We start from the raw sequence: 25,929 nt of genomic DNA, 5'->3' as shown, positions 1-25,929 counted from the left end.
AGAGAGGACCTTCTTTGTAGCTGCCCTACACTCCAAAACTCCTTTCCAAAGAGGTCAGAAAGGCCCCTTCCTGCTTTCTTTCCATCACCAGACAAATATCTTTTTATTCCGGAAGGTTTTTTTAAAAAAAGTTATGAAAGAATGACTTAAATGTGTTTATTATTTTGTATTAAATTCTTTTGTAATATTTTCCTTTTTTAAATATAGCTTTAAGTCATTTTGCTAGTTTAATATATGTTAATGTTCAGCTTTTTATATGTTTCCAGGTGCATTTAAAAAATGTAAGTCTACTCATGTCCTAATTTTGGGAGAAAGACAGATGAGGATGAGCATGGAGATTCATATTTCAGAAGTTTGCAGGGGCCCCCTGCACTGTTTAGTGTTTAAAAATATTAAATGCAAAACCAGAAATAAATTCAAATCAACTTCCATAGTTTGTTTTTGTTTTTATTTTGGTTTTGGCAGTCCATACTATTCCCAGAGAGTCCTATGACAGAGGATTGCCTACCAGACGCTGCAGTTGCCAGCTGTAGTTAAGGGGCATTCTAGCTTTGAAAATGCATTTCATAAAGATGAGCCTTGAGCTTTGTTCATTTTTCTTCGGAATATTCTATGAGAGTATACTTCCCTCTGTGTGTGATGCAGTCCTCAACTGTTTACAAAGAGGAATTGGTTGTTGGGCTCACCAATATTTCTCATCTCTAGAGTAGCATGAGACATTCCAACTTACAAGACAACGTAGCCTTACTTTCAGGGCTGAAGCATCAACCCAATTCTTGGAGCTTAGATTGTGTGCTCCTAATTACATTCTGTTGCTGCATCATTATCTGTTACCAAGAAGAGTTTGTTTCAGCTGTGGTTCCCTTACAGTTTTATACGTACTGATTTTGGTAAATGTTTTTGTTTCAGCGTGTATTTGTTTGGGATTTGGATGAAACTATCATCGTCTTCCATTCTCTTCTTACAGGCTCTTATGCACAAAAATATGGGAAGGTATGTGAAATGTGAATTCAAAACACTTATTTTAATTTATTTATATATATTCATTTATTATTTCATTTTTGTTTAATGAAAGTATTAATTCAACCATAAGTTTTGTTCTTAAAATCTTTGAAGACTTCTATAGAATTCATATACTTTTTATATATAAATGAACATTTTTGAACACCCATATTTTTTTTGTTGCTCTTTATATTATCTTATGGTGTTTTTCTGATGCTGCTGCCAACTTTGAAAATAAAAATACAAGTAAGAGTGAATTGAAAATACTTTATAAAAGCACACACACACACACACATATATATATAGCACAGATATATATATATATATATATTCAGTCCCTAGACTAGGCCTATAGTAGTCCAGTAAATTATTACATGTAAGATTTGTCAGCACTCTGATCAAACCCATCTAATGAGAGAACTTTCACTGTGTCTTTAACAGTTTAATCTTCCCAACTAATTGAAACAGAAGAATAAAATACATATCCCAAACATATCCAATTGCCTCAAGGAAACAATCCAAATTGTGTTAGTTTTAACATACAGTTCTCTACTAGTTACAGCAGCATAGAAAAAGTGGTCTGCAGGCTGCTTATTAGCTCTGGGGCTATTTGAAGATCCCAAACGTGCTATTATCCTTCATGCCCTGGAGCCCCTTCTCTGAAAGAGAGAACTGCCCAAAATAGCCACAGAATCTGAATCACAACTTCTATGGGCTTCCAATTTGCTTTGTAACACTCATGTGTACACCAGTGGAAAATCCTAGAAATGCTGCCTGAAAGTAACTTATGGACAATTCATGGGATAGACTTTGGGTCGATTTTTATGCTGCACTCCATTAGATGTAAATGTAGAGATGGGCAACTGCTTCACCCTTAAGAGGGAAACTAACTAAAACCAAACTCCAGCGGATACAAAGAGCCTACTGCAAAATCATTTATTCAGTTGTTTTACACTAAAACTAATAAAAGCGTTTTCCTTGAGGCTAGTACTTGATTTTCAAATGTTTGATTTCACCATTTAAGAGAAGAAACAGTCATTTGACAAGATTCAGATCCTTTTCTTCAACCTGACTCCTCAGAACCTAAATGTTAGCTCTCCTGGGATATTTTTACTTTGTTCCCGAAGAGCCATTCTAGTGCATGCCCAATGTAGTGCAGAAGTCAGCAGGCAGACTGTCTGGCTCCAAGTTATGCCCACTGCTAACTCAACCAAAGGCATTTGTATTTTGAGACAGGGAAGTGTTACAGTTGATTTAGCCTCCCTTGCAATGCTGGCAATCTCTGGCTAAGGGCCATGTTCCCAAGAGCCAATGAACTAAGAGGCCAGTGTCTCTGTGTACTACGTGTATACCCAATGCATGTATATGTATCCATGCATATGTACATGTAATACATCATAATGGTGGGGAATTCTTTGAAGTGTTTGTAGTGATAGGATGGCACTATCTTGTGTGCTTCAAATTGAACTCTTGTAATTTGGCAGTTGAATGTACTTAAATGTTTGTTTCTCTACTTCTTATTAAATTGCTTTCATATTTATTTTATAACCCAGGACAAGTTCAGCACCACAGTTTTCATATAGTTATAGTAGTATGTAATTTGCCTCTTGTATAACTGAAAATTGCCTTGGGCCAGGAGGAAGTGTAGTTTTTCATTGATGACATGATCTGCTCTAATATGAATGTTGTATATTCAATTTAACATAAACTATGTAGCAGTATCCAGCTGCTAATTTGTGTTTCTTGATATCCTATATATTGGCTCCATAGATTCTTTATGAGATATAGTTAGGTTGATCTGTTTCATTATAGAAAAGACTCCTGTGACATTTAATGTCTAGGTATATTTCAGCATGAACTTTTATGAATTGGACCTCACATCAGACAGATGTTGATACAAACATGGGGAGTGAAAAGTAACATAATGCAAAACATTTGTTTTACTGTACTGTGTTTTCTCTACCCTCCTTTCTTTCCTTAAGGTGCATAGATGTAGAGTAGGCAATAATAATATCCAAGAATATTTTTTGTGAGACACAACTTAAGATGCAGTTGTGACCAAGTTCTGTACATTTTTTTAGTCTGTTCTATATTGAATTATAAGGTTCAACAGTTTATTCAACTAATTACATTATACTCTTTCATTTACTCCCAAAGGATCCACCCGTTGCAGTGACTCTTGGACTTCGGATGGAAGAAATGATTTTTAATCTTGCTGATACGCATTTGTTTTTTAATGATTTGGAGGTATGTCTCTTCAGACTGTATATAAAGCATCTTGCATCTGAACACATTATATCTTGTTTTGTGCTATTTATCAATTGCTTTTTTAAAAGAATCTTAGAAAAGCAGGTTTCTGGCCTGAATTCTTTTTCCATGGGTTTCTTCTAACAGTACATTGACAGAATGGAAGCCATTGACTGTTAGTAATATAATATTTATTAAGTGTTGAACTCTTTCTGTAACCTTCCTAAATATTTTGAAATTCAAAAATTAAGTTAAATTGTTTGGAACTGATTGCTGTTTGAAATAAGCCAAATGAACTTTTAATTTAGAAAACAGACTTTAAATAATTCCAGGTTCTTTTTAGTTACATCTTCCTTTTGTTAGTTACATCTAATAAACCTTTGTTGTTTTTTTCTCCTTCCTGGTTGCTTAAAATATGTCAGAAGAAAATAACATCATGTTCCAACATCTCAATAACTTACTGATTAGCTGCTATAGGTAGCAGATTTACCAAAACATTTGCAGTTTCTGAAAAACAAATGTCCAAATTTTATTTTCTGATTGATTTGTGATCCAGGGAAGGATAGCTTTTGTTAAAGACCTGCCCTATGTGTGAATATATTCAGTATTGCTCCTGGATGAAAGTGAAGGGACTTATTTCTGCTGTGCATGGAAGGTGTTTTTCTACACAAGTCAGAACAATAACATCATATTTTTATCCCTTCCTCATCCTTTTTACAGTTTATTCTGACACTAACAGCCCACTCCAAGAGTTTTCTAACCTTTCATGAAAGGATTTTAATATTTTGTGATCCATGCTTCTCCACAGAAGGTGTGCCCAGAAGTGTTTCTTTTGTGGGTGCAGCAACAAAGATGGACGCTTTAGTTTCCCTGCATTTGAATTAATATTCTGATAGTGTCATCAATATGTAGGTTCTTATATGGTGAAAAGAGTATTAAGAGATCTTGAAACTGATGTCTTGATTCATGGGTTCTGCACTCTGTTAGCCTATCATTTTTTAACCTGTGGAATAATTAGGAAGATGTGCTGAATGCCTGCTTATGAGGAGACTGAAAAGTACTGTATAAAGAACAAGTTAGAAAATAAGGATTGCTTCTAGACAAAATTAAACAAGAACTTTGTGCAAATTTCCTGTAGTATTGGTTTTTTTTTTTAAAAAACCTTTTAACTTACAAAAGCTTTACACTTTTTGCTAACAAGGAAATATTCCTTATAAACTTGGCAGACAATCTATATCAATTTTACTATTTTCTATTGTCCATCTTCTAGTCTGTAACTTCTAAGAGCTGCTACTTAATAGGATTTTTATTTTTACTGAAATGAAGTCATTGTTTTCATTGGATAATGAAATTACTGTCAATTCCAGAGAGGATCACTTTTGTGGGTCATTGGTAGGTTTACACTCCTTATTCTGAGACACTCCTGTAAGGAATTAGTGATTCTGAGAAATGATTCAAGTTAATGTTGCAGCAGTCAATTATTGTTCCTGAATTTGTAAACACCCAGTAATGAAAAATATATTTTATCTCTCTTAGTTTTGAACTTGCACAGCCAGTGGCCCACTGAGACATGAGTGTAGCCAGTTCTGTAGCAGTTTTGAAAGGTATTTTACCTCACATTAAAATCAACAGAGAGTTCCTCCACCCATTCCTATCCCATCATTATTGTGATCAAACACCAATATCCTGGTATTATGGTAGTAGACCATGAGTTTCCACTGGGAATGGGAGGGATGTAATTTAGACTGATGTTCCAAAAGCACTTGAGTTATAAACTAAATTAATTGCATATGGTGCTAACACAGTAGATCCAAGTTTTTTCAGAATTTAAGGCTAAAACTTGGGATTAGATGTCCACAGTAAAATATTTTGCAGATCCCCCACCCCCAGCATGTTATAAAAATTGTTATAATTGAGGGAACTGTATTTTGGGGAGAATTGTACTTATAAGGAAGAAGAACTATATCCTGTGTTTTCATTCTAGAGTTCAATCATGAATAACAAGAAATAAGTCTTAAAGTAATGTATTGAAAGAATAAGTTATAGAATCACAGACCAGGGGAAGTCATTTTATCATAAAATGGGCCTGATTTAGAACATTCTTTTAGATGCAGGAGATATTACCTTGATCCTTTCAACTCCGTCTAGATAATTATTATAATTTTCAAAACAAAGGAAAGCAAGTTCATTAAAAAAGATATATTCTGTTGTGTTTTCTTGTTTATAGCCTCATTATTAAATTAACATATATATTTTTCACTGAGATTTAAAAAAAGAAATGTTCCACTTAATGGATTGAAAATAACCAAATTAAATTATACTATTCCATGTTTCTGTATGGAGGCCATGCTTCAAGGCCAACATGGGAGAAATCATTCTGAGCAGGAACATTCATTCTCAGTATGCTATCTTTTTCACATATTTTTTTGGTGTACTGTATCATCATAGGAAGACTAAGTATGTGCACCCTAAGAATTATATCAAATCCCAGGAACAGGAAGAAGCTGTTTTTCCAGATATTGTAAATTTTAATCAAGGATGTAAAACAAGAGAGATAGATGCAAACTAGTAAGATGAAACTGCTGAGAATTATCACAAGTATTTCAAATGTGGAAATCAATGCCATGTGACATTTAGATAAAAAGAAGAATCCTGCACAGCTCCTCTAGAGACACAGCTAAGTGACTGGGGAAAACCTGAGAAAATGAGGATTTTGTCAGATGCTAAGCAAAACACATGCTTGATCTAGGATCGCTGTACAGATGTGATTTTAAAATGGCTATAGTTTGATAGTACTGAAATTAAGTGAGCAAGGTGACAAGTAAATTTAGGAAAAGAAGACAAGAGAACACAGATTACAAAGAAATCCAAAAGGAATACAAGATGGGCAATACCAACTTCATAGAAAACAAACTGGATGAAGCATACTAAGAGAATAAATTATATTCATAGGGGCCAAGAAGAGGAAGGAGGTGTGGAAAAGTAGACATTGAAAAGGGAACTTGTCTACCCAACCTGCTATAGTTAAACCTTATGCTTCCTATTCCAGTTGCTGTAGTAATCTTTTTCTAGTAATATCTGATATGTGGTGACCCTAAGGCAAATCTTTCATGCGGTTTTTCTTAGCAAGATTTGTTCAGAAGGGGGTTGAGTTTCCTTCATTCTGATAGTGAAAAAGTGTGTTTTGCCAGGATGATATAGTACAGGCCTGCTAGGTTTCCATGGCTGAGCAGGGATTCAAACCCTGATTTACAGAGCTGTAGTCCAATACTTGAATGATCATGTTGACACCCAATGTGGCAATATAAGTATATTTATATATTTCATTTGTTCATTCAAATAGTTATACAATCTAGGGCCCCTGTATAAGTTTTGGTGCTTATTCTGGCCAAACTATGCATGTGATTGTTTGCAACCCTGATCTCCAGAGCCAAGTCCAGTGCTCTAACCACTGTGCTATGCTAGTTCCCTAGAAATGAATTACATTTGCAGAAATTCCCCAAAGCCATCAATTGATAAAGTGGAAGTCAAGTAATACAGATGGCAGGAACACTTGAGAAGAAGCTAATAAGACTAACAGAGAACTGAAGAAAGAATTAAGGAGTAACATTAAGGGAGGTCGTTTTTCATATAATTCTTTGAAAGCAATATGGAAAATTATTTGCCCTCTTAATTTCCAGTCCTTCTTTATGCTTTATTGCCTAAAATGATATTTAGTGAGCACCAATGGTTTAGAAAGTAGCCCAGAATGAATGCATAGAATGGATTCAAAAACTGCCCCAAAGAAAACTTGTTTTGCCCTTGATTTTCTTAATGATCATATCCATAATTTTGGTTTTGGTTCCATAATTTTGGTCCCCAAACCTACCCTCAGCTTGTACATGAAGTTGATACACACATACCCATACACACACACACACACACACACACACGTGTGTGTGTGTGTGTGTGTGTGTGTGCTCGTGTCTCTGTGTGTGTGTGTGTGTGTGTGTGTGTATGGCAGTTAACATGGCATAACAACATGGGCAAATCACAATTTATTGAAACAGATTTAGGTTGTGCAACAACACCAGTTTCCTAAGGGCATTCTCAATCATAGCCAGCACCATGGTATTTCAGGCACTAGCTAAAACTTTGAATAGTGTTCTTAGCCTCACCTACATTGTAACATCATACCTCTGATTCCATTCATCAATACTCTTTTGCTTACTCCGGTTCAGATGTTAACAAACAATGGTATCAATCAGTTGCCTGTGCTAGTTCTTCTTTGCAGAGGTCAGGTAGGCCTTGGCAATGAGAAAAATTGCTTGATTAGGTCACCATTGTAAAGGTATAGAGTTGATGAATCAACAAAGTAGTGTTGACAATGGGATTTTGTTGTTGCAAATCAGTAGTAGAAATGTCATCCTTTGCTGCATGGCCAGCATGTATCCAGGCGAATATATGGGAAAATAAATTATCAGTGTTGGGCCATGGCAGCCAGGGTAACAGGTACCAGCACAGAAGTTTCAGGCAGATTGAAGTATTCCCAGCCCATAAGGCAATTCTAGACTGTTAGTGTCACAATGGACACAAATTCAATGTAAATCTAATAGAGTCCTGTGTTCGAAATTTTGTCAATTTTTACTTGGATATTTCTTTTAAATGGGTTAATTTAGTTGTTCAGTAAGAATCAACATGGACATTTTGGAAAAGATTCCAGAATGCATTAAATGCGTAAAATTGGCACGATCTTTTCCTTAAAATTCAAGGTGGGCAATAAAAACAGTTGTTGTTGTTGTTGTTCATTCGTTCAGTCGTCTCCGACTCTTCGTGACCTCATGGACCAGCCTACGCCAGAGCTCCCTGTCGGCCGTTACCACCCCCAGCTCCCTCAAGGTCAGTCCAGTCACTTCAAGGATGCCATCCATCCATCTTGCCCTTGGTCGGCCCCTCTTCCTTTTGCCTTCCACTTTCCCCAGCATAATTGTCTTCTCTAGGCTTTCCTGTCTCCTCATGATGTGGCCAAAGTACTTCAGCTTTGTCTCTAGTATCTTTCCCTCCAGTGAGCAGTCGGGCTTTATTTCCTGGAGGATGGACTGGTTGGATCTTCTCGCAGTCCAAGGCACTCTCAGAACTTTCCTCCAACACCACAGCTCAAAAGCATCGATCTTCCTTCGCTCAGCCTTCCCTAAGGTCCAGCTCTCACATCCGTAGGTGACTACAGGGAATACCATGGCTTTGACTAGGCGGATCTTTGTTGCAAGTCTGATGTCTCTACTCTTCACTATTTTATCGAGACTGGACATTGCTCTCCTCCCAAGATGTAAGCGTCTTCTGATTTCCTGGCTACAGTCTGCATCTGCAGTAATCTTTGCACCTAGAAATACAAAATCTGTCACAGCCTCCACGGTTTCTCCCTCTATTTTCCAGTTGTCAATCATTCTTGTTGCCATAATCTTGGTTTTTTTGACGTTTAGCTGCAACCCGGCTTTTGCGCTTTCTTCTTTCACCTTGATTAGAAGGCTCCTCAGCTCCTCCTCGCTTTCGGCCATCAGAGTGGTGTCATCTGCATATCTGAGGTTGTTAATGTTTCTTCCAGCAATTTTCACCCCAGCTTTGCATTCATCCAGCCCCGCACATCGCATGATGTGTTCTGCATACAAGTTAAAAAGGTTGGGTGAGAGTATGCAGCCTTGTCGTACGCCTTTCCCAATCTTGAACCAGTCTGTTGTTCCGTGGTCAGTTCTGACTGTTGCTACTTGGTCCTTGTACAGATTCCTCAGGAGAGAGACAAGGTGGCTTGGTATGCCCATCCCACCAAGAACTTGCCACAATTTATTATGATCCACACAGTCAAAGGCTTTAGAATAGTCAATGAAGCAGAAGTAGATGTTTTTCTGAAACTCCCTGCCTTTCTCCATTATCCAGCGGATATTGGCAATCTGGTCTCTCGTTCCTCTGCCTTTTCTAAACCCAGCTTGAACATCTGGCAACTCTCGCTCCATGTATTGCTGGAGTCTTCCTTGCAGGATCTTGAGCATTACCTTACTGGCATGAGAAATAAGGGCAATTGTACGGAAGTTTGAGCAATCTTTCGCATTTCCCTTTTTTGGTATGGGGATATAAGTTGATTTTTTCCAGTCTGATGGCCATTCTTGTGTTTTCCATATTTGCTGGCAAATGGCATGCACCACCTTGACAGCATCATCTTTTAAGATTTTAAACAGTTCAGCTGGGATCCCATCATCTCCTGCTGCCTTGTTGTTAGCAATGCTTCTTAAGGCCCATTCAACCTCACTCCTCAGGATGTCTGGTTCTAATTCATTCACCACACCGTCAAAGCTATCCTCGATATTGTTATCCTTCCTATACAGATCTTCTGTATAGTCTCGCCACCTTCTCTTGATCTCTTCAGCTTCTGTTAGGTCCCTGCCATCTTTGTTTCTTATCATACCAATTTTTGCCTGAAATTTACCTCCAATGTTTCTAATTTTCTGGAAGAGGTCTCTTGTCCTTCCTATTCTGTTGTCTTCTTCCACTTCCATGCATTGCTTATTTAAAAATAGTTCCTTATCTCTTCTGGCTAACCTCTGGAATTGCGCATTTAACTGGGCATATCTCCCCTTTTCACTGTTTCCTTTTGCTTTCCTCCTTTCTTGGGCTACTTCCAGTGTCTCAGCAGACAACCATTTTGCCTTCTTGGTTTTCTTTTTCTTTGGAACGTACTTTGTTGCCGCCTCCTGAACAATGTCGCGGACTTCTGTCCATAGTTCTTCTGGGACTCTGTTTACTAAATCTAGTCCTTCAAATCTGTTCTTCACTTCCACTGTATATTCGCTAGGAATGTTAGTGAGATCCTATCTAACTGGTCTGTGTATTTTCCCTGATCTCTTTAGTTTTATTCTAAATTGGGCAATAAGAAGTTCGTGATCTGAGCTACAGTCAGCCCCAGGTCTTGTTTTCACCGACTGGATGGATGTCCGCCACCTTTGGCTGCAAAGGATGTAGTCAATCTGATTTCGGTGTTGACCGTCTGGTGAGGTCCATGTATAAAGCCGTCTTTTAGGTTGTTGGAAGAGAGTATTCGTTATACACAGCGAGTTTTCCTGGCAGAATTCTATCAGCCTGCGTCCCGCTTCATTTTGTTCTCCCAGACCATGCTTGCCTGTGATCCCAGTTGTCATTTGACTTCCCACCTTGGCATTCCAGTCTCCTGTAATGAAAATAATGTCTCTTTTTGGTGTATTATCCAGTAGGTCCTGCAGATCCTCATAGAACTGATCTACTTCTGCTTCTTCAGCAGCTGTGGTTGGGGCGTATATTTGGATCACTGTGATGTTGAAAGGCTTTCCTTGCACTCGAATTGAGATCATTCTGTCATTTTTTGGGTTGTATCCAAGCACTGCTTTAGCGAATTTCTTATTAATTATGAAGGCTACTCCATTTCTTCGATGTTCCTCTTGTCCGCAGTAGTAGATCTGGTGGTCATCTGATGTGAAGTGTCCCATTCCAGTCCATTTCAGTTCGCTGACCCCCAGAATGTCTATCTTTAGTCTTGACATCTCACCAATAACAACATCCAATTTGCCCTGGCTCATAGATCTTACATTCCAGGTTCCTATGGTGTGTTGATCTTTAGAGCATCGGATTCGTCGTTCGCCTCCAGTACCGTCGGCCGCTAGCCTTCCTTTCGGCTTTGAGCTAGCTGCGTCATCACATCTGGGGCTAGTTGAACTTATCCTCTGCTCCTCCCCAGTAGCATTTTGGCCATCTTCCGACCTGGGAGTCCCATCTTCCAATGGCATACCGACATATCTCTGGTTGTACTGGTCCATTTAGTTTTCTTGGCAAGGATACTGGAGTGGTTTGCCATTGCCTTCCCCAGGGATCACGCTTGGTCTGACCTCTCTGCCACAACCGTCCCGTCTTGGGTGGCCCTTCACGGTTTCGCTCATGACATCATTGAGGTGCTCAAGCTCCAGCGCCCCGACAAGGCGGTGATCCTTTGCTGGAGTAGCCTCACCAATTGTTGTTTTTTCTTTTGTTTTGTTTTGTAGTAAGCGGTTGTTGTTTATAAGTGTACATATATTGACATATTTATTTAAAGAGCTTTATATTTCAATTGGATAGGAAATATAATAGCATTTTCATGTCTGGAATTGGCAAAAGTGCTCCTGGCTTCTACAGCACACTAGAATTCTCTATATAGTAATAAATGCAGGAATATCCCATTGTGCAAATAGGTGTTACAGTTGATTCTGTTAACATAATGATGATTTTGTTAATGAAATGTCAAGTATGAAAATTCAGCCATCTTCTGGTTGCTCCAAGGGTACTATTGTGTGCATGCGGTGCTTTTTTGTCAAGGTTTGGGCCCATACTATAAACTATTTTGATTATGAAAAATATAATCCTTTCCCAACAGGAATGTGATCAAGTGCATATAGATGATGTTTCTTCAGATGACAATGGACAAGACCTAAGGTACACCACCCTCTTTTTGAAACATTGTAGCAAAATTATATAAGTATGTCTTTTGCAGGAAGACTAAGTATTCACTTTTGCATATTTTGGGTGTTTGCAGTACCTACAGTTTTGCAACTGATGGCTTCCATGCAGCTGCAAGTAGTGCAAACCTTTGTCTGCCAACAGGTGTAAGAGGAGGAGTTGACTGGATGAGGAAGCTGGCATTCCGTTACAGAAGAGTAAAAGAATTATATAATACTTATAAGAATAATATTGGAGGTAAGCATTTTAAAATGTCAATAACATATCTAAATTCTGTGTATAAAATTTTACTCTCCCCCTTCCCCTCATATATTTTAAAAAAAATAAAAGTCAAGGTCTTGCATACCTGGCTCTCAGACATAGCTTTACATAAACCTTAACAATATGCATCCATATTTGTGACTTGTGAATGATACACCATACAGCATGGTACACAGTTTTGCAACATGGCTTTCCATTGCACGATATGTCCCAATGCACCACCTTTTCCTCTGTATACCAGTACATGTTGTAAATCAGGACCATTGTTCATTTGCCACACTGCCAGCCCTATTTGCATAACAGTTCCAAAGACGTGGCTACATCTTTTTTTCTCTTTTGAAAATATGAGCATTGCACAACATTGTAATTCACCTTTATGTGAACATAAGACAGAAAAGTGAATAAATGAAGAAGAATAAAAATGTTATATTTCATAAAGAGGAATATTTTTACATTTAGATATGAAAGACCATCAAAGTTTTAAATTTATTTGCCTCAAGGAAATTTGAATGTCAAATACAGGATCATTTTGGCTGCATTTGATGCGTCATTCTGAATGTATGCATTAGTTCTATCCTTGACATGTAAGAGTAGTGAAATGACTTCTCCAGCAGGCACGATGCAACAGTGCACTTCCTCTCAAACTGATCACTTCCCCAGAATTGGCAATTCCATTTCTTCCTGCAGCAGCTATCTGTGCATCCTAAAACCTGCTGGAATACCCTCTTTACAGGTTATTGGTGTGAAAGAGAATTGTACCTGCAAAGGAAGAAAACCCTAATTTCTCTGCTTTGGGAGATTGAGAATTGCCATTGGATCTTGGTCAAAACAGTTGTTCTGTTTATATATTTGTAGTGCTGATATAGAAATATTTAAGGTGATATATGTTGCCATGCATCTTGTACATTGCAGTTATGTATATGAAAGAGAAATGAGTACAAACTAAGGTTTTTCAGATTCTAGATACTTACTCAGAAGCTTCTACCATTCTTTTTTAATTTACATTTTTAAGTTGGGGAGATACTGACTCAAACAATGCTGGGATAATATTCAGCAAACATTATTAGATAATATAAGCAACAAATTGAAGTACTTTCTCCATACCAGTAACCATTAACCATTATCCAAGTGTGTATTTAGGTTATAGCCAGAGTTAGATTATTATTACCTTGTTGTGTTCAAGCAAAATTCTTGTTATACCAGGTCCTGGGGGAGACAGGGGAAGGGGAAGAGAAAGATGAGAGAAAACAGAAATGTTCTAGTTTTAGCTGTCTGACAAGTAGGAAAAATAATCATTGGAAATAGAAACTATACATTGTATAGAAAATAAATAGTTTGTTATTTATTAGTAAAAGTGTTATACAGCCACAATTTTAAGGGCAGGTGGCATACTTCAACATTATGACATTACAACAGTACTCACTAGTTGAAACTGATAAAATGTAATCCACTCAGACTTGACACCTTGTTGTTGACTTCTCCTCTAATGACACTATCTAAATTTGCTCTTATGTGAGAGATTTTTAATTGTGAAATGGTTATTAACGGCATCACAGTGAGCTACTGAAGGTTCTAGCAATGGGTTTGGGGGGGGGGAGCGCACATGGATCAAGCTTCTCACCACTCTGAACAGTTCAGCTGGATGTGCTGCGGATGCAATTCAGACATAGAAGAAAGCTTTCTTTGCTGCATATATTGCCACTTTATAGGAGTGAAGATGTCCTCTATATCATACCTTGCTACGTAAAAGTTGGATTTTCTGCCATCTGTGCTCTAGTAATTGTCCTTCTGGTTCATTTCCCTGAGAGTCTCTGTATATGAGGGAGCCTGATTCTTTATGGGTTGGAGAGGATGTTTGGAAAAGATCATATTCTTTTCTTAGCAGAAAACCCATCTAAATAAATAAAGGAGATTTAGACATATATAGATTTTAATAATATAATTTCAACATACCCTACAAAAGCAATTTTTATCCCAAAACGTATTGCACAATAGTAACTACTCATAGCTAACATGTGCAATCAGCTGAAACATTACCTGCAAATGTAACATCTTTATGAACCTGTTGTCGCAAATGAGTAAAATCTCTCCCTGTAAACCCTTGCTTCCAGGCTCTTAACTTGACATGCTATCTGAAAGAAGAAAAGGCACTTTAAAATGTCTAATTCAAAAATTTGAGCCAGCTGCTGTATTACATTGTAATATAAAGCAATATTGGGAGGTGAATTAATAGTTTCTAAATTAATAAATAATTGCAAATTCTATTGATATTGGTTAAAATACAATATGGTGTTAAGTGTATGTGTGGGTTTGTTTTTTCTATATCAGGACTACTTGGTCCTGCAAAAAGAGATGCATGGCTACAATTAAGAGCAGAGATTGAAGCTCTCACTGACTCCTGGCTGACAAATGCACTTAAATCATTATCAATTATTAGTACAAGGTGAGTATGTGTTTAAGTGTCAGTTTTTATAGCAAGCATTACTCTTCAAAGAAAAGAAATGAGTACAAAAATCCTTTTTAAGCAGAATAGTTTGGTTTATAGAAACTGTCTTGTTCAAAATCTTAGTATTGTTCCATCTACTTAATTGATGACAATCTTGTTTTTTTTTCTATTTTTCCTGGTGTTTTGGACATGAAACACTTCATGCCACTGCCTAAAATGCCAGAAATGCAGTTTAGGAATTTTTAATGCAAACATATGCTTTTCAATTGAATTGTAGCCCTTTCAAGTTTCACATTTATTTGTGATTATGCAAAAAGACTTCAACATAAGCCAATTTGTGTGGGACCCCATCTGCACAGGCACTAGACTCAGGCTTGAAGAACCTCGAGATCGAGATAACATTCTCTCCAAATACAAGCTCCAACTTGCATCCAACCAGAAACAGTGGGATAAAAGGACTCACCAGAAATCAAAATCCCAGACAGGAAATCCTGTGCATCCTTCCTGTATGAACAAGGCACATGTAAATGCCAAATATTAATGTAAACTGCAGTGGGAAGGCAGTTGGAATAAGAAAGTAGCTGCATAGTCCAGTCAGAAGGTAAACAAAACCTCCTCCTAAAAACCCAGATTCCCATGGGAATGCTCAAATGTATTGCCTTCCTTTGCAGAGCTGTAACAAGTGCTTGGAAAGCATCTTGCCAGGAGGTAGAGAAAATAAAATAAATAAAATCCTGGGTTTTGATGGAAGCACTTAATCCAGATTAGAAAGTGGTTAAAGAAATCCAGTGGATGTGTGGACTCCTTGAGCTTTCATCTGTTTCCTGAGGTGCCTGTGAAGGCACTCTAGAAGGAATGGGATCTCTTAAATCCACATTCTGCTTCAGATTAAATGGATGTGTGGAAGCAGGTTCAGAATCCCTAGATGAAACATGAAGATCTGTATCTCTGATGTTTTATCTTTTGTGTGAGTTTCACACATGCAAGTAAGTTATGTGAAACTGCAGCATACATAAGACAAACTTTAATTTTTTGAAAATAAAATTATATCGATTTGGGTATAATTAACTCTTCAGGCAATTCAGGCTTTGGATACCTGCTCAGGCATGAATAAATCACTGTGTGGCCTTCGACAAGTCATACTGTATAAGCCTAAGAGGAAAGCAATGACAGATTTCTTCGGAGTAAAAAGACCCTATAGTAGAGTCACAATAAGTTACATTAAATTGAAAACAGTTATAACAGCAAATGTGCATTCATTTGCAAACATTTTTTTTCCTTTTAGACAAATATTATCCAAATCCTGACCAATCAGAAAGAAACAGGATTCTTGAATTAGTCAAAGTTCAGTATAAGCCACTTTACATATATACAAGAGTGCTGTGAGCAGAAAGAATATCAATGATAGTTGCTGTGTGCAAAGATCATTCCAAATAGATAAGTGAAACGGATTAGTTTTATAAAAGTTTACTTGTGATAAAAGCACCTCTAATTGACAGACCTAGATAAAATGGAGAAACTATTAACTTTGCTTAGAGAAAAATAATTGGTAATAGTTTGAAGGATGAAAACCCTTGATTTCTTTTTTTCAGAAAAATTGAAAAAAATATTCTTTCTGTAGTTTTTTGTTATTTAACAGAGACTCAAAGTAACAGACAATTAATAGTTTGGTTAAGCAAAAGAAGTTAGTTTGAGAAGTAACTTTAAAAATCAAGATGAATAACCATCGTTTAAAAAGTCAAAATGCAATTGTCTTGATGTTTTTCTTTCTCTTATTGTTATTTATTTGTTTTTATGTTTTGTTCTTTTATTGCATTGGAAAGTTTGTAATAAAATATTTTAAAGGAAACTACTTTAACTTTTATTACAATTATTTGGTTGCTGGATGAGAATTGCATTAAAATTATGAAAGGAATACACTCTGTGTATTTTAGAAAAATATATATTTATCATTACCAAGATTTCATGCTTTGTTTCTTTCTATAGGAGTAATTGTGTAAATGTCTTGGTAACAACAACCCAACTTATACCTGCCCTTGCAAAAGTCCTGCTGTATAGTTTAGGAGGTGCTTTTCCTATTGAAAATATTTACAGTGCAACTAAAATAGGTAAGGAATTCATCTTAAGTTTTGTATAAGTTTGTGTCTCTCCACCCTTTCCCCATCTCTGTATCTTTTAATAATGTGATTTTTATTGAGCTAACCAATAAAAAGAGCCAGATGACCAACATTAATTATTATATCTACTCATAGTTAATGTACATAATTTGCATGTTAGTTTAATGAACATTATGTGTATCGTACTGGGATGCCTGGCTCTGTTTCACTCAGACTTCTTAAGCAAAAAATTGACAGCACTGAATAGATAATATTTGTTCAGTTTTAGAAAACACTGGACTTATACATTTTGAATCTTTAGTCTTAGATCATCAGACAGTTATATGCCTTGTGGGCTGTGATATTTGAGTAGGTGAGCTGCCATCTACCACCAACGAATGCTAATAAGAATAAAAAGAGTAAATGCCAATCACATAGCAGTAAACATAAAAGAGATTCGCCAAAAAGAGGTTGCCTAGTGCAAGATATCTTAATGAAACCTCCTGAATGCTCCTGGCTTTTGATAGTCATCTCTTGTCATTGGTTTTTGAACTTCAACGAACTTGTGGTTGACAAGGAAAAACTGTAGGGCTACACCACATGAACTAACTTTCTATTCTTTAGTTTCTCTTAATGCCAAACATTATTGATCACTAGTTTGGTAAAGATATTAATTTGGTTATTAAATAAATCTGTTTAATTAAATTGCTTTCCCTTATTTAGGAGCTAAGAGCTACATGGTGTGAAAACATGTATTTTCAACTCCTAGTCTTCTCTGTGGCTTGCCTAGCCCTTTCTGTATATTTGTGATCCTTCTTATTGATAGCCCAAATAAGTAGTGCATTGTTTTACAGGCAAAGAAAGCTGTTTTGAGCGTATAGTGTCCAGGTTTGGCACTAACATAACTTATGTTGTGATTGGAGATGGCCGAGATGAGGAGCATGCAGCTAACCAGGTAACTTCTCTCTGAACTGTATCTCATTTATCTTCCAGGAAAAGAAAGTTGCTTTGAACGAATAATGCAAAGGTTTGGCAGAAAAGTAGTATATGTTGTAATTGGGGATGGTGTAGAAGAAGAACAGGCAGCAAAAAAGGTAACCTGTCTCATAAAATGTTGGTGTGATGTTTAAAAATTGATGCAAGCTTACTATGTTTGCATTTCTGTTAGTATGGCACATTGGCAAGTGATTCAAGTTGGTAGATACCGAAAACCAGAAACATAAGGCCTATATAGTTAAACCATTTGGATTTAAGCATATGTCTTATAACATCTTGCCTCGTATTAAGATGAATTGATATAGTGTGTAGATTTTAAACTTCTGACTTGCTACATAAATTTGCCACAATATTGATGAATTTTGTATAATTATAGGAAGAAAGGCATGCAAAAGTTTATGGGAAGCATACCATAAATCAATATTACAAATTTTAATTAAGATTTTATTTATCATGTCAGAATCAAATTGAGAATACAGTTATAATGAATAAAAAACCACAAAATTAAAAACTTGGCATTATACTAGATTTCCTTTGACCAGAAGCTGGCCACTTCGAGTGCCTCTGGTGTTACTGTAATTTAAATAAGATGCGTTGAAGGGACTGATGAAATTATAATTTAATTCATTCTATTGAGGACCAATTTCCACAGGGTACCGGTTTTTATATATAGATCTGTCCCCTTCATTACATTGTTCAAGATAAGGTTTGTATTTGGAAGATCATTGAACAAAGTGATACTTCTGGAGCTTAATATCTAGTTGGGAATATTGATGTGTCATGGGATGTTTCTTTTGTATATAAAAGACATCACCAAGTACTCACATGTGCATTATAGAAGTTATTTCTGTCAGAATTTAACCAATTCCAGAATAGTCTTCAGTAATATGGAGAAGTTTGGTATTTTGATATACATTGATATTATTCACAGCTATCCTACATTAATGAAAACTGAATGAGATAGCAGTTTTAATATTATATAGTGTCTCCTAGTGTTGGTCTTTAGCTATCACAATTTTGTTAACAATTCAATGCTGGTTCCAAATGGTTGCTGTAAGTAGATGCAGTACAGGGGCTGGGATTGTGTCTTGTAGCCTTTTTAGAAAACCAGGTGGTTGAGTCTTTACTTCATGTTTAGCATGCTTTTCCTCTAACTGTATATGTTGCTTGCATGAACAGTTGTGGAATGCAATGCAAGTTCTTCAGAAAACAGATCTGAGGATGATGTAAATAAGGCTCTTAAAACGCAAGCCACATGCCCTTTGTAATGTTTTATTTATGAAGTTCTTGCTTCCCCAACTCACTAGAGTCTGGTACTGACAACTGTATCACATTGGCTGATTATGGTCACAGGGAGCTTTTATTGAGGGGCATTGTGGTGATATCAACAACTGACATTCTACTTAACTAGAAAAGATTTCACACTGGGCTTCTGGAACTGTTTTATGCATTAAAAAGAGTATATGTTGAGAGTCCTGAGAGTATCAGGAGATAATGCATCTGGAACATGGCCATACAATCTAGAAAACTCACCGCAGCCCAGAGTATATGTTCTTTGTATCTTCTCCTTGTGAGGAAGTTTGAAGGTGCATTTTTCTTGAAGAAATTTTAAAATTTTGAAAGTTAAACAGATAGATAAGTTCACAAAACATGTGTTTACCTGCTTGCCATATAATATTTCAAGAAATCATTATTTATTTATTTATTTATTTACATCACTTATATCCCACCCATATCAGCCCGCAGGCGACTCAGGGCGGTCTACATATCAGCACAATTTGATGCCATCAATACAATACAAAAGCAAAAACAATTAAGTTCATTTAGACAAAAAAGACAGTGCAATAACAGTTTAAAAAGAGCTATATCCTCAATCCTCATCCGTTTCCAATCCAATCCTCATCCGTTTCATCGTCGGCCATTCCTGGGTCATTCTCCATCTCAAGCTTGACTATTCCGGGGTTCCGGAATCATAGGCTTTTTTAACATTCAAATCTGTCTGCAGCGATTTTGAGCTTCCCGCAAAAAAATATATAGTTGAGTGTGTTATACAGGTTGAGTATCTATTATTCAAAATGCTTGACATCAGAATTGTTTTGGATTTCAGATCTTGGAGATGAAATTTATGTTTTCTATAATTACCCTGGAGATGTTATATGCAATATCTTAATTGTTTTGTGCATGAAACAAAGTTTGTGTATATTAAACCATCAGAAGGCAAAGGTTCACTATCCCAACCATCTATGAAAAATATTTTGAATTTTGGAGTATGCCAGATTTCAGAATTCCAGCTAAAAGATGCGCAACCTGTATGGAATATGCCTTTCAAGAGATCAGAAAAGTCTATTCTTTTCTACACTTATTCAGTTTTTGTTAATAATTGCATTGTAAAAGTATGAACAACAGTATCATTATATCAATAAAGTACTGAAAATGTAGTTCAAGTCTTCTTAGGATGGGAATAGGGATTGGAGTAGGGTGAACTGTTGCTGTTCAAATAATTCTAGAAAGCTCATAGTGTGAGAAACAACCATGTGTGCTGTATTAAATATATTGTTCATTTCTTCTTGTGTTTTCCTCCCTCAACTAACACAGCACAACATGCCTTTCTGGAGGATATCTAGTCACTCGGACCTCCTGGCTCTACACCAAGCTCTGGAATTAGAGTATTTGTAACTGTTGTCACATAGCTGACAAATTCCTTTTATATTTCAAGTACACTGAATCTTTTATGTGTGATCCGATGCCTCTGGCTTTACACATATGTATGGTCTTAAGAAGGAAAAGCAATATTTGGGATGAAAATTCCATGTGAAGAATTCAGATTACTGAATGGAGTTACAGCTTTAATTCTACACAAGAATTCTCTATATGGTCTTATATATACAGGATTTTGGATGATTAAAGAACCATAAAAGGAGGTTGCTGGTACACACCAAATGAGCCCTAGCCAGAGTGAATAACTTTTGCAATGGACTTAGACTGGGAAAGCAGTGATATGTATTTTCTGATCATCAACGGTGGTGTTCAACAACATTCCTCAATATGGGATATATTCTCAGCACTGAGGTTTGAATCAAACTTTAGTCTAACTAACTAACCTAGAAAATCTGAATTGGAATGCACTCAGACTGTACAATGACAATCCTGTCTAGATATGTAAAATGTGTAAATTATTGGTGAAAATAATTTACTGTGACTTTATTAGCAGTTGACTTTGAAAGTGGATGCAATTTATTTCCTTTGTTTTGGAGGTGTATGGGATGGGGCTACATAATAATAATTATTGTCTCTTTTATAAGTTTGGAAAACAGAATGTGCATAATGATGTGTTGTGCCTTAAAAGACAAGATCTTGTTTGTGTGTTACAATGGTTTAACATTGGTTTAAGATTATGTAGTTAAACAATAAATCTTTGTGATAATTTTTGACATGACCAAATTTCAAATTCTAATAATCAGAGAGCACTGCTGCATTAAAAACACTCAAGTATTTTGTTGCAGTAAAAAAAGAACAGTACAATAATGTAAATTTAGTGTTTTATTTAGTTTCTTAATAATTCCATTGTAGGAGGCAAGTAAATTAAGAGAGTGTCAAGAACCTGGAATTATAGTAGGCACCATGGTAGTGGGAAAAAAAATTAATAGTTGGTTATGTGGGATCTTTTTCTCCATTTTTGACTTGAAAGAAAACAACAACAAATGTATTTATGAATTACTTGCACAGCAATAGATTTGATTTTATTAAACAGAATCAACTGACCTAGTTTCAAATTATGAGTTCACACAATTACATGCAACAAATTACACATAAAGTTGCCTGGGTACTGTCCAAAGGTATTCTCAGAATTAACAAACCAAAGAAGGCTGATTCAAAAATGCAAGGAGAGTACTTCCATTTAATTTAGTATCAGATTAAGCAAAATAAAAGTCTCAGAGAAGCTGAATAATAATTACTCCACAGTGAAAAACTAAAACAGGAATACTAAGCTCTTAAAATTAAAATGCCAATGGAACCAAAATTTAATCTTCAGATTTTTTTATTATATGCTATCAGTTATGGTTCTCTGGTTCTTTCAATCCATGAGTTACTACCGTATCCAATTTATTTAAACCTTTTCCAGCTGGCTTTGAGCAATGCCAAGGGGGAGGATTAATATGTGTATCAGTAGTGGTTTCTTGCCTTCCCCCTCTTACTGGCTACCTCTTGCTCCCACATGCACTACAATGTGCTTGCCACGAAGTGTTACAGTTTATTTGCATTACTTGTGCGCTCTACATAACCATTTAGTTATTCTTCCATTTTGCCAGAAATCCAGTTTGTTTACTCAAGGTATGCATAATCATAGCATGTACACAGATGGTTTTAGGAGGCTGGTATATAAGATAGCATACCAGTTACGAATTTCTCTGCCAAGGGCGGCTGAAACTAGCACCATCCCTAATTCCTGTTAGGTGAGCAGTTAACAAGTTTTATTCCTTGTAGCTTTAGCACTTAATTAGAGATCAAATGTTTTGACTGTGGTATCCTTGATGTGGATATTCTTTTACTTAAAATTTATTTAAATGGAAATTTGTCTCATAAACTGCTTTGGTGTCTGTTGTTTGGTGGGAAAAGCAGTTAAGAATTTTTTAAAAAATTGCAAGTAAATATCCATCTTGCCAGTCTTTTTCTCCTTTCTGGGGCTCTACACACATGTTTTTCTTATAGACCAAAACATCTTGTGGGCTAAATACAGAACGATGAGGATAATGAGACTAGATAAGCTATGCGAGAACTGTGTAGTAGCTAATTCCTTCTGCATACTTAGTTGAAGATCTGATGGTTAGGGGAGTGCATGAGGCTGCTTTTATGGCTCCTTGTTCAGAGAGCTTTTCCCCACAATTTCTGATACAAGTAATTATTTCCAGTAGCATATTGCAGGAGAGAGCAAAGTGCAAGGAAGTCAACATGTAGCTGTCCAAGTCTGTTTCTAAGTCCCAGACTGCTCTGGCCCACCTCTTTTCTCCATCAAAAATGCTGAATTATCTTTCTCTTTGGCACCTCTAGAAGCAGATAATCACCTTTTAAATAGTTTGCAGCCAATCCCTTATCCTTGCAATGCTTAACATTAAAAGTGCAATTTTAAAAACTAGAATCTCCATTTTAGGATTGGACAAGTTTGTCTTTCTCATTTTTAGCAGCTTAGACATTAGGTCCCAGACCTGCAGAGTTATTTCTGGTATCTGTTGAGATGTATGCAGTCCCATCATGCAGTGGACAAGTATGCTTTTTGTGGTTAATTGAAGAAATGGCACTTCTTCAGAGATAAAACTGTGCATGTAGAATTTTGTATTACATGATAGCCAGTTCAAAATGTACTGCGGAATATAACCTTTCACATTGCCCAGTTTGTAAACCGCAAAATATTACCATTACTGAAGTGTTAATTGCTTCCCCTTTTCCCTAAGATATAGCAAAAGAGCTTGGAGGTGACTAAATTCAATTGTGATTCATTGTGATTGTACAACCTACACTGACTGCAATATTGTACAGTGAAATCTCTGCATGTTTATTAGGAAGTTTCACTGTAACTAACAGGAAAGTCTGCGTAGAACTGCAAACTATATTTTTCCTTTCTCTTCTGTTCTGCATTCATAAAATTCACACAAATTCAAGAGAGAATCCTTGTGTTCCTCTTATGTGGGTGAATTCATTGTGTTTATACAGCAAAACTTCAATAAACACTCCAAATACAGAGTTTTTTTTAACAAAGTTATAAAATAACCTGTTCTTTGGATCAGTCCCTCACTTTATGCATGCTAGTTTCAATTTGATTTGATTGGCCTTGTTGACAACTAAACATAGTACTAAAAAGGAATTGCCACATCTTTGTTTTAGGTAAGTTTTTAAAAAAGAATCCCATTGCGCACAATTCTTATCTCCCTGTTGTATTCTAAATAAGAATGAAATATTTTAGGTGAGATCTTCCAGCTATTTATACTTGTACACTGTTGTTTTCAGAGTTTTCTTTTTTTTAAAGTACTTGAATGATATATAAAAGACTCAAACTTTGTCAAATTTGGCTGTAAATGTAGATTGTTTAAAAGAGCTTACTTTTTTGAAAAAAATATTCCAATTACATACATAGAATTAAAATTCACCCTGTTTTGATAAAACCATGTAATGTCATCATGGCACATTTTATTTCAATTATATAAGGTGGTAATATATGGTTGACAGAGTGATGAGATCTAAAGAGAGGCATTGTCTATCATTGACCCTTCTACAGATTGTTCTATTAATATTTCAGTTTCAGTTCACAAAAAAAATAAAAATAAAAAACCTTCATACCACATGGAGAATATCAAGAAAACAAAACTCTAGAGGCAGAAAGAAACTTAATTGTAAAACTATGTCTCTATGAAAAATCAAGATACTGTTACTGAATTTAGCCTAAAGTAAAATTTAATACAAAATCTATAGGAATTTTAGGAGGGAGATTCAAAATAATAAGATTACTGAAAGTAAAGTTGAGAGCAATGGCATGAAACACAAGCAAGAAGAATCTTGGACTGGTGAGAACTTCTGTAGTTTGGGACTTCCTCTGCGTAAAATTGAATACATGGTTGATTTGCACAAAAGACAGCATTTTCTGTGCAGGAATTAATATTTCTCTGTTGAAATACCATAGACAAAGTTATAATTGGGGTATATTCTGCATAAAAGAGACACATGGTTGATTTGCTTAGAAACCATTTTTGTGTGTACAACAGGTTTTGCAGTACGAGAATTAATATTTCTGCATTAAAATAGTATTTTCTGCACAGAAAAATTACTTCTGCATTAAATTTGTTCATGGTTTGCTTTATATATATAAAAAAACACTTCCTCAGCAGAAAGTAGTGGTTTCTTCCTGCAAGAATGAATATTTCTGCATTTTCATGAAGAAAATGCTGTTTACTGATCAAAACAGATACATAGAAATTTAGTGTAGAATAAATCCTGAACTGCAGATAGCCTTTGAAAACTACATGGCTTTCAAAGACCTTCTCACAGCAGGAAGAAAATTGCTGAAACCCTCTCTCCTTTGATTCCTATCCCACTGCACAGAAAAGTAACAACAATAACAAAACAAATCCCATGTGCTAAAAGTTTGTGCAATTAAGATAGTAAAATGTGTGCCTTTGTAGTTGCTGTACCAATATAAATGGAAACAGCACATAAATATTAAGCACTTTTGAGTGTTGTGCTTGAGCTATGGAAATCCAGCACAGTTTGATTTGATGTAAATATATGGAAATAAGGGGAGGTTAGACTTGATAAACCACTAAAGTGAAAAAATTCAATATATTGATTGTGCACATAATATATAGAGCACAATTATCCCCTTAGAGCTCAGTGAGCACTTCTCCCGTCTGTCCTATCAAGCCCTTGGCTAATAAATATAGGCATCCTAATGCACCATCCATTGCCTACTATGAGAAGCCCATATATGGCCCCACTGCTTCCAAGGACCACACAAAACTAGCTGCTTATGCTCTGAATGCTCTGACACAGTGTGTGTGTGTGTGGGGGGGGGGGTTGCCCTCAATGTTCTCCAGTATAAACCAGGAAGCAACCTGAGCGTAGTGAAAGAAGTCAAACAGTATATTTGCAAATTATAGTAAATGTCTCTGCATTTAAAGAAGTGGTGTCTAAAGTCAAATATTAAACTAAATGTTTCAGATGCAGTAGAACCTAATCTAAATCTTTCCATATATTGAGCTACTATAATGTCATACCCATTACAGGATTAGATTTCAGTTTCATTTCAGGGGGGGGGTTGGGGGGGGCATTTTGGATCCATGTCTAGATGCTTGATTACATGTGATATTTAGTGTCTTTAGAGATAAACTTAACCGACTTGAGCCATTATGACATTTGAACTCCCAGCATTAGCAGCCTTGTGGAACTGTTGAAGCCAAGGGTCTATGTAATGTAAGTCATGATTTATTTGGGGATAAAGTTATTTAAGAAAATGTAAATTAATATTGAAAGCTTGTAAAAATGTGTATATCTTTACTATTTCTCAATAAATACATGTGAAAACGTTGTCATTTTCTGCACCATCACCGTGTTTGGACTGCCTTTGATTTTCTGTTTTCAATTGTTGTTTTTATTGGATGTAATATAGATTATTGGATGTGAGATATATATATCTGCCTTGATCTTTAAGAGTACCACTAGAATTGGAAGTATAAATGCAAAATCATTTCCTAAATATGAACATCCTATTGTTCAGTTGTTGAGCAAGCAAACAGAATTGAGAGGAAGTGTATTTCATTCCCGGGCATTCTCCAGAAGAAAAGATTGTTGGAAATGGCTCAGAGAGTCTGCTGTATTTATAAGACATTTCCAAGTTCATGGCAC

General features: G+C 36.1%; 1 protein-coding gene across 13 annotated transcripts in view; it reads left to right on the top strand.

The window, feature by feature from the left end:
- EYA4 (EYA transcriptional coactivator and phosphatase 4) overlaps positions 1 to 25,631 on the top strand; it is a 127,972-nt gene extending 102,341 nt beyond the window's left edge. For 8 of the 13 annotated variants that reach the window (XM_060753393.2, XM_060753390.2, XM_060753398.2 and 5 more), the window contains 8 exons: positions 910 to 993; positions 3,160 to 3,249; positions 11,657 to 11,715; positions 11,816 to 11,976; positions 14,329 to 14,443; positions 16,433 to 16,554; positions 17,397 to 17,497; positions 20,134 to 25,631. In XM_060753393.2, the coding sequence (XP_060609376.2) occupies positions 910 to 993; positions 3,160 to 3,249; positions 11,657 to 11,715; positions 11,816 to 11,976; positions 14,329 to 14,443; positions 16,433 to 16,554; positions 17,397 to 17,497; positions 20,134 to 20,214 (813 nt within the window). In that variant the 3' untranslated portion in view covers positions 20,215 to 25,631. Of the gene's footprint in view, positions 1 to 909; positions 994 to 3,159; positions 3,250 to 11,656; positions 11,716 to 11,815; positions 11,977 to 14,328; positions 14,444 to 16,432; positions 16,555 to 17,396; positions 17,498 to 17,535; positions 17,637 to 20,133 lie in introns of all 13 variants that reach the window. The other 5 variants (XM_060753401.2, XM_060753391.2, XM_060753403.2 and 2 more) reach the window with 1 other exon arrangement.
- Positions 25,632 to 25,929: the final 298 nt, after the last annotated feature.

Source organism: Anolis sagrei, chromosome 1, assembly GCF_037176765.1.
Source record: "Anolis sagrei isolate rAnoSag1 chromosome 1, rAnoSag1.mat, whole genome shotgun sequence".
Taxonomy (NCBI): domain Eukaryota; kingdom Metazoa; phylum Chordata; class Lepidosauria; order Squamata; family Dactyloidae; genus Anolis; species Anolis sagrei.
The sequence above is the reverse complement of the archived record's forward strand: the minus strand, read 5'-3'. Positions and strand labels throughout refer to the sequence as shown.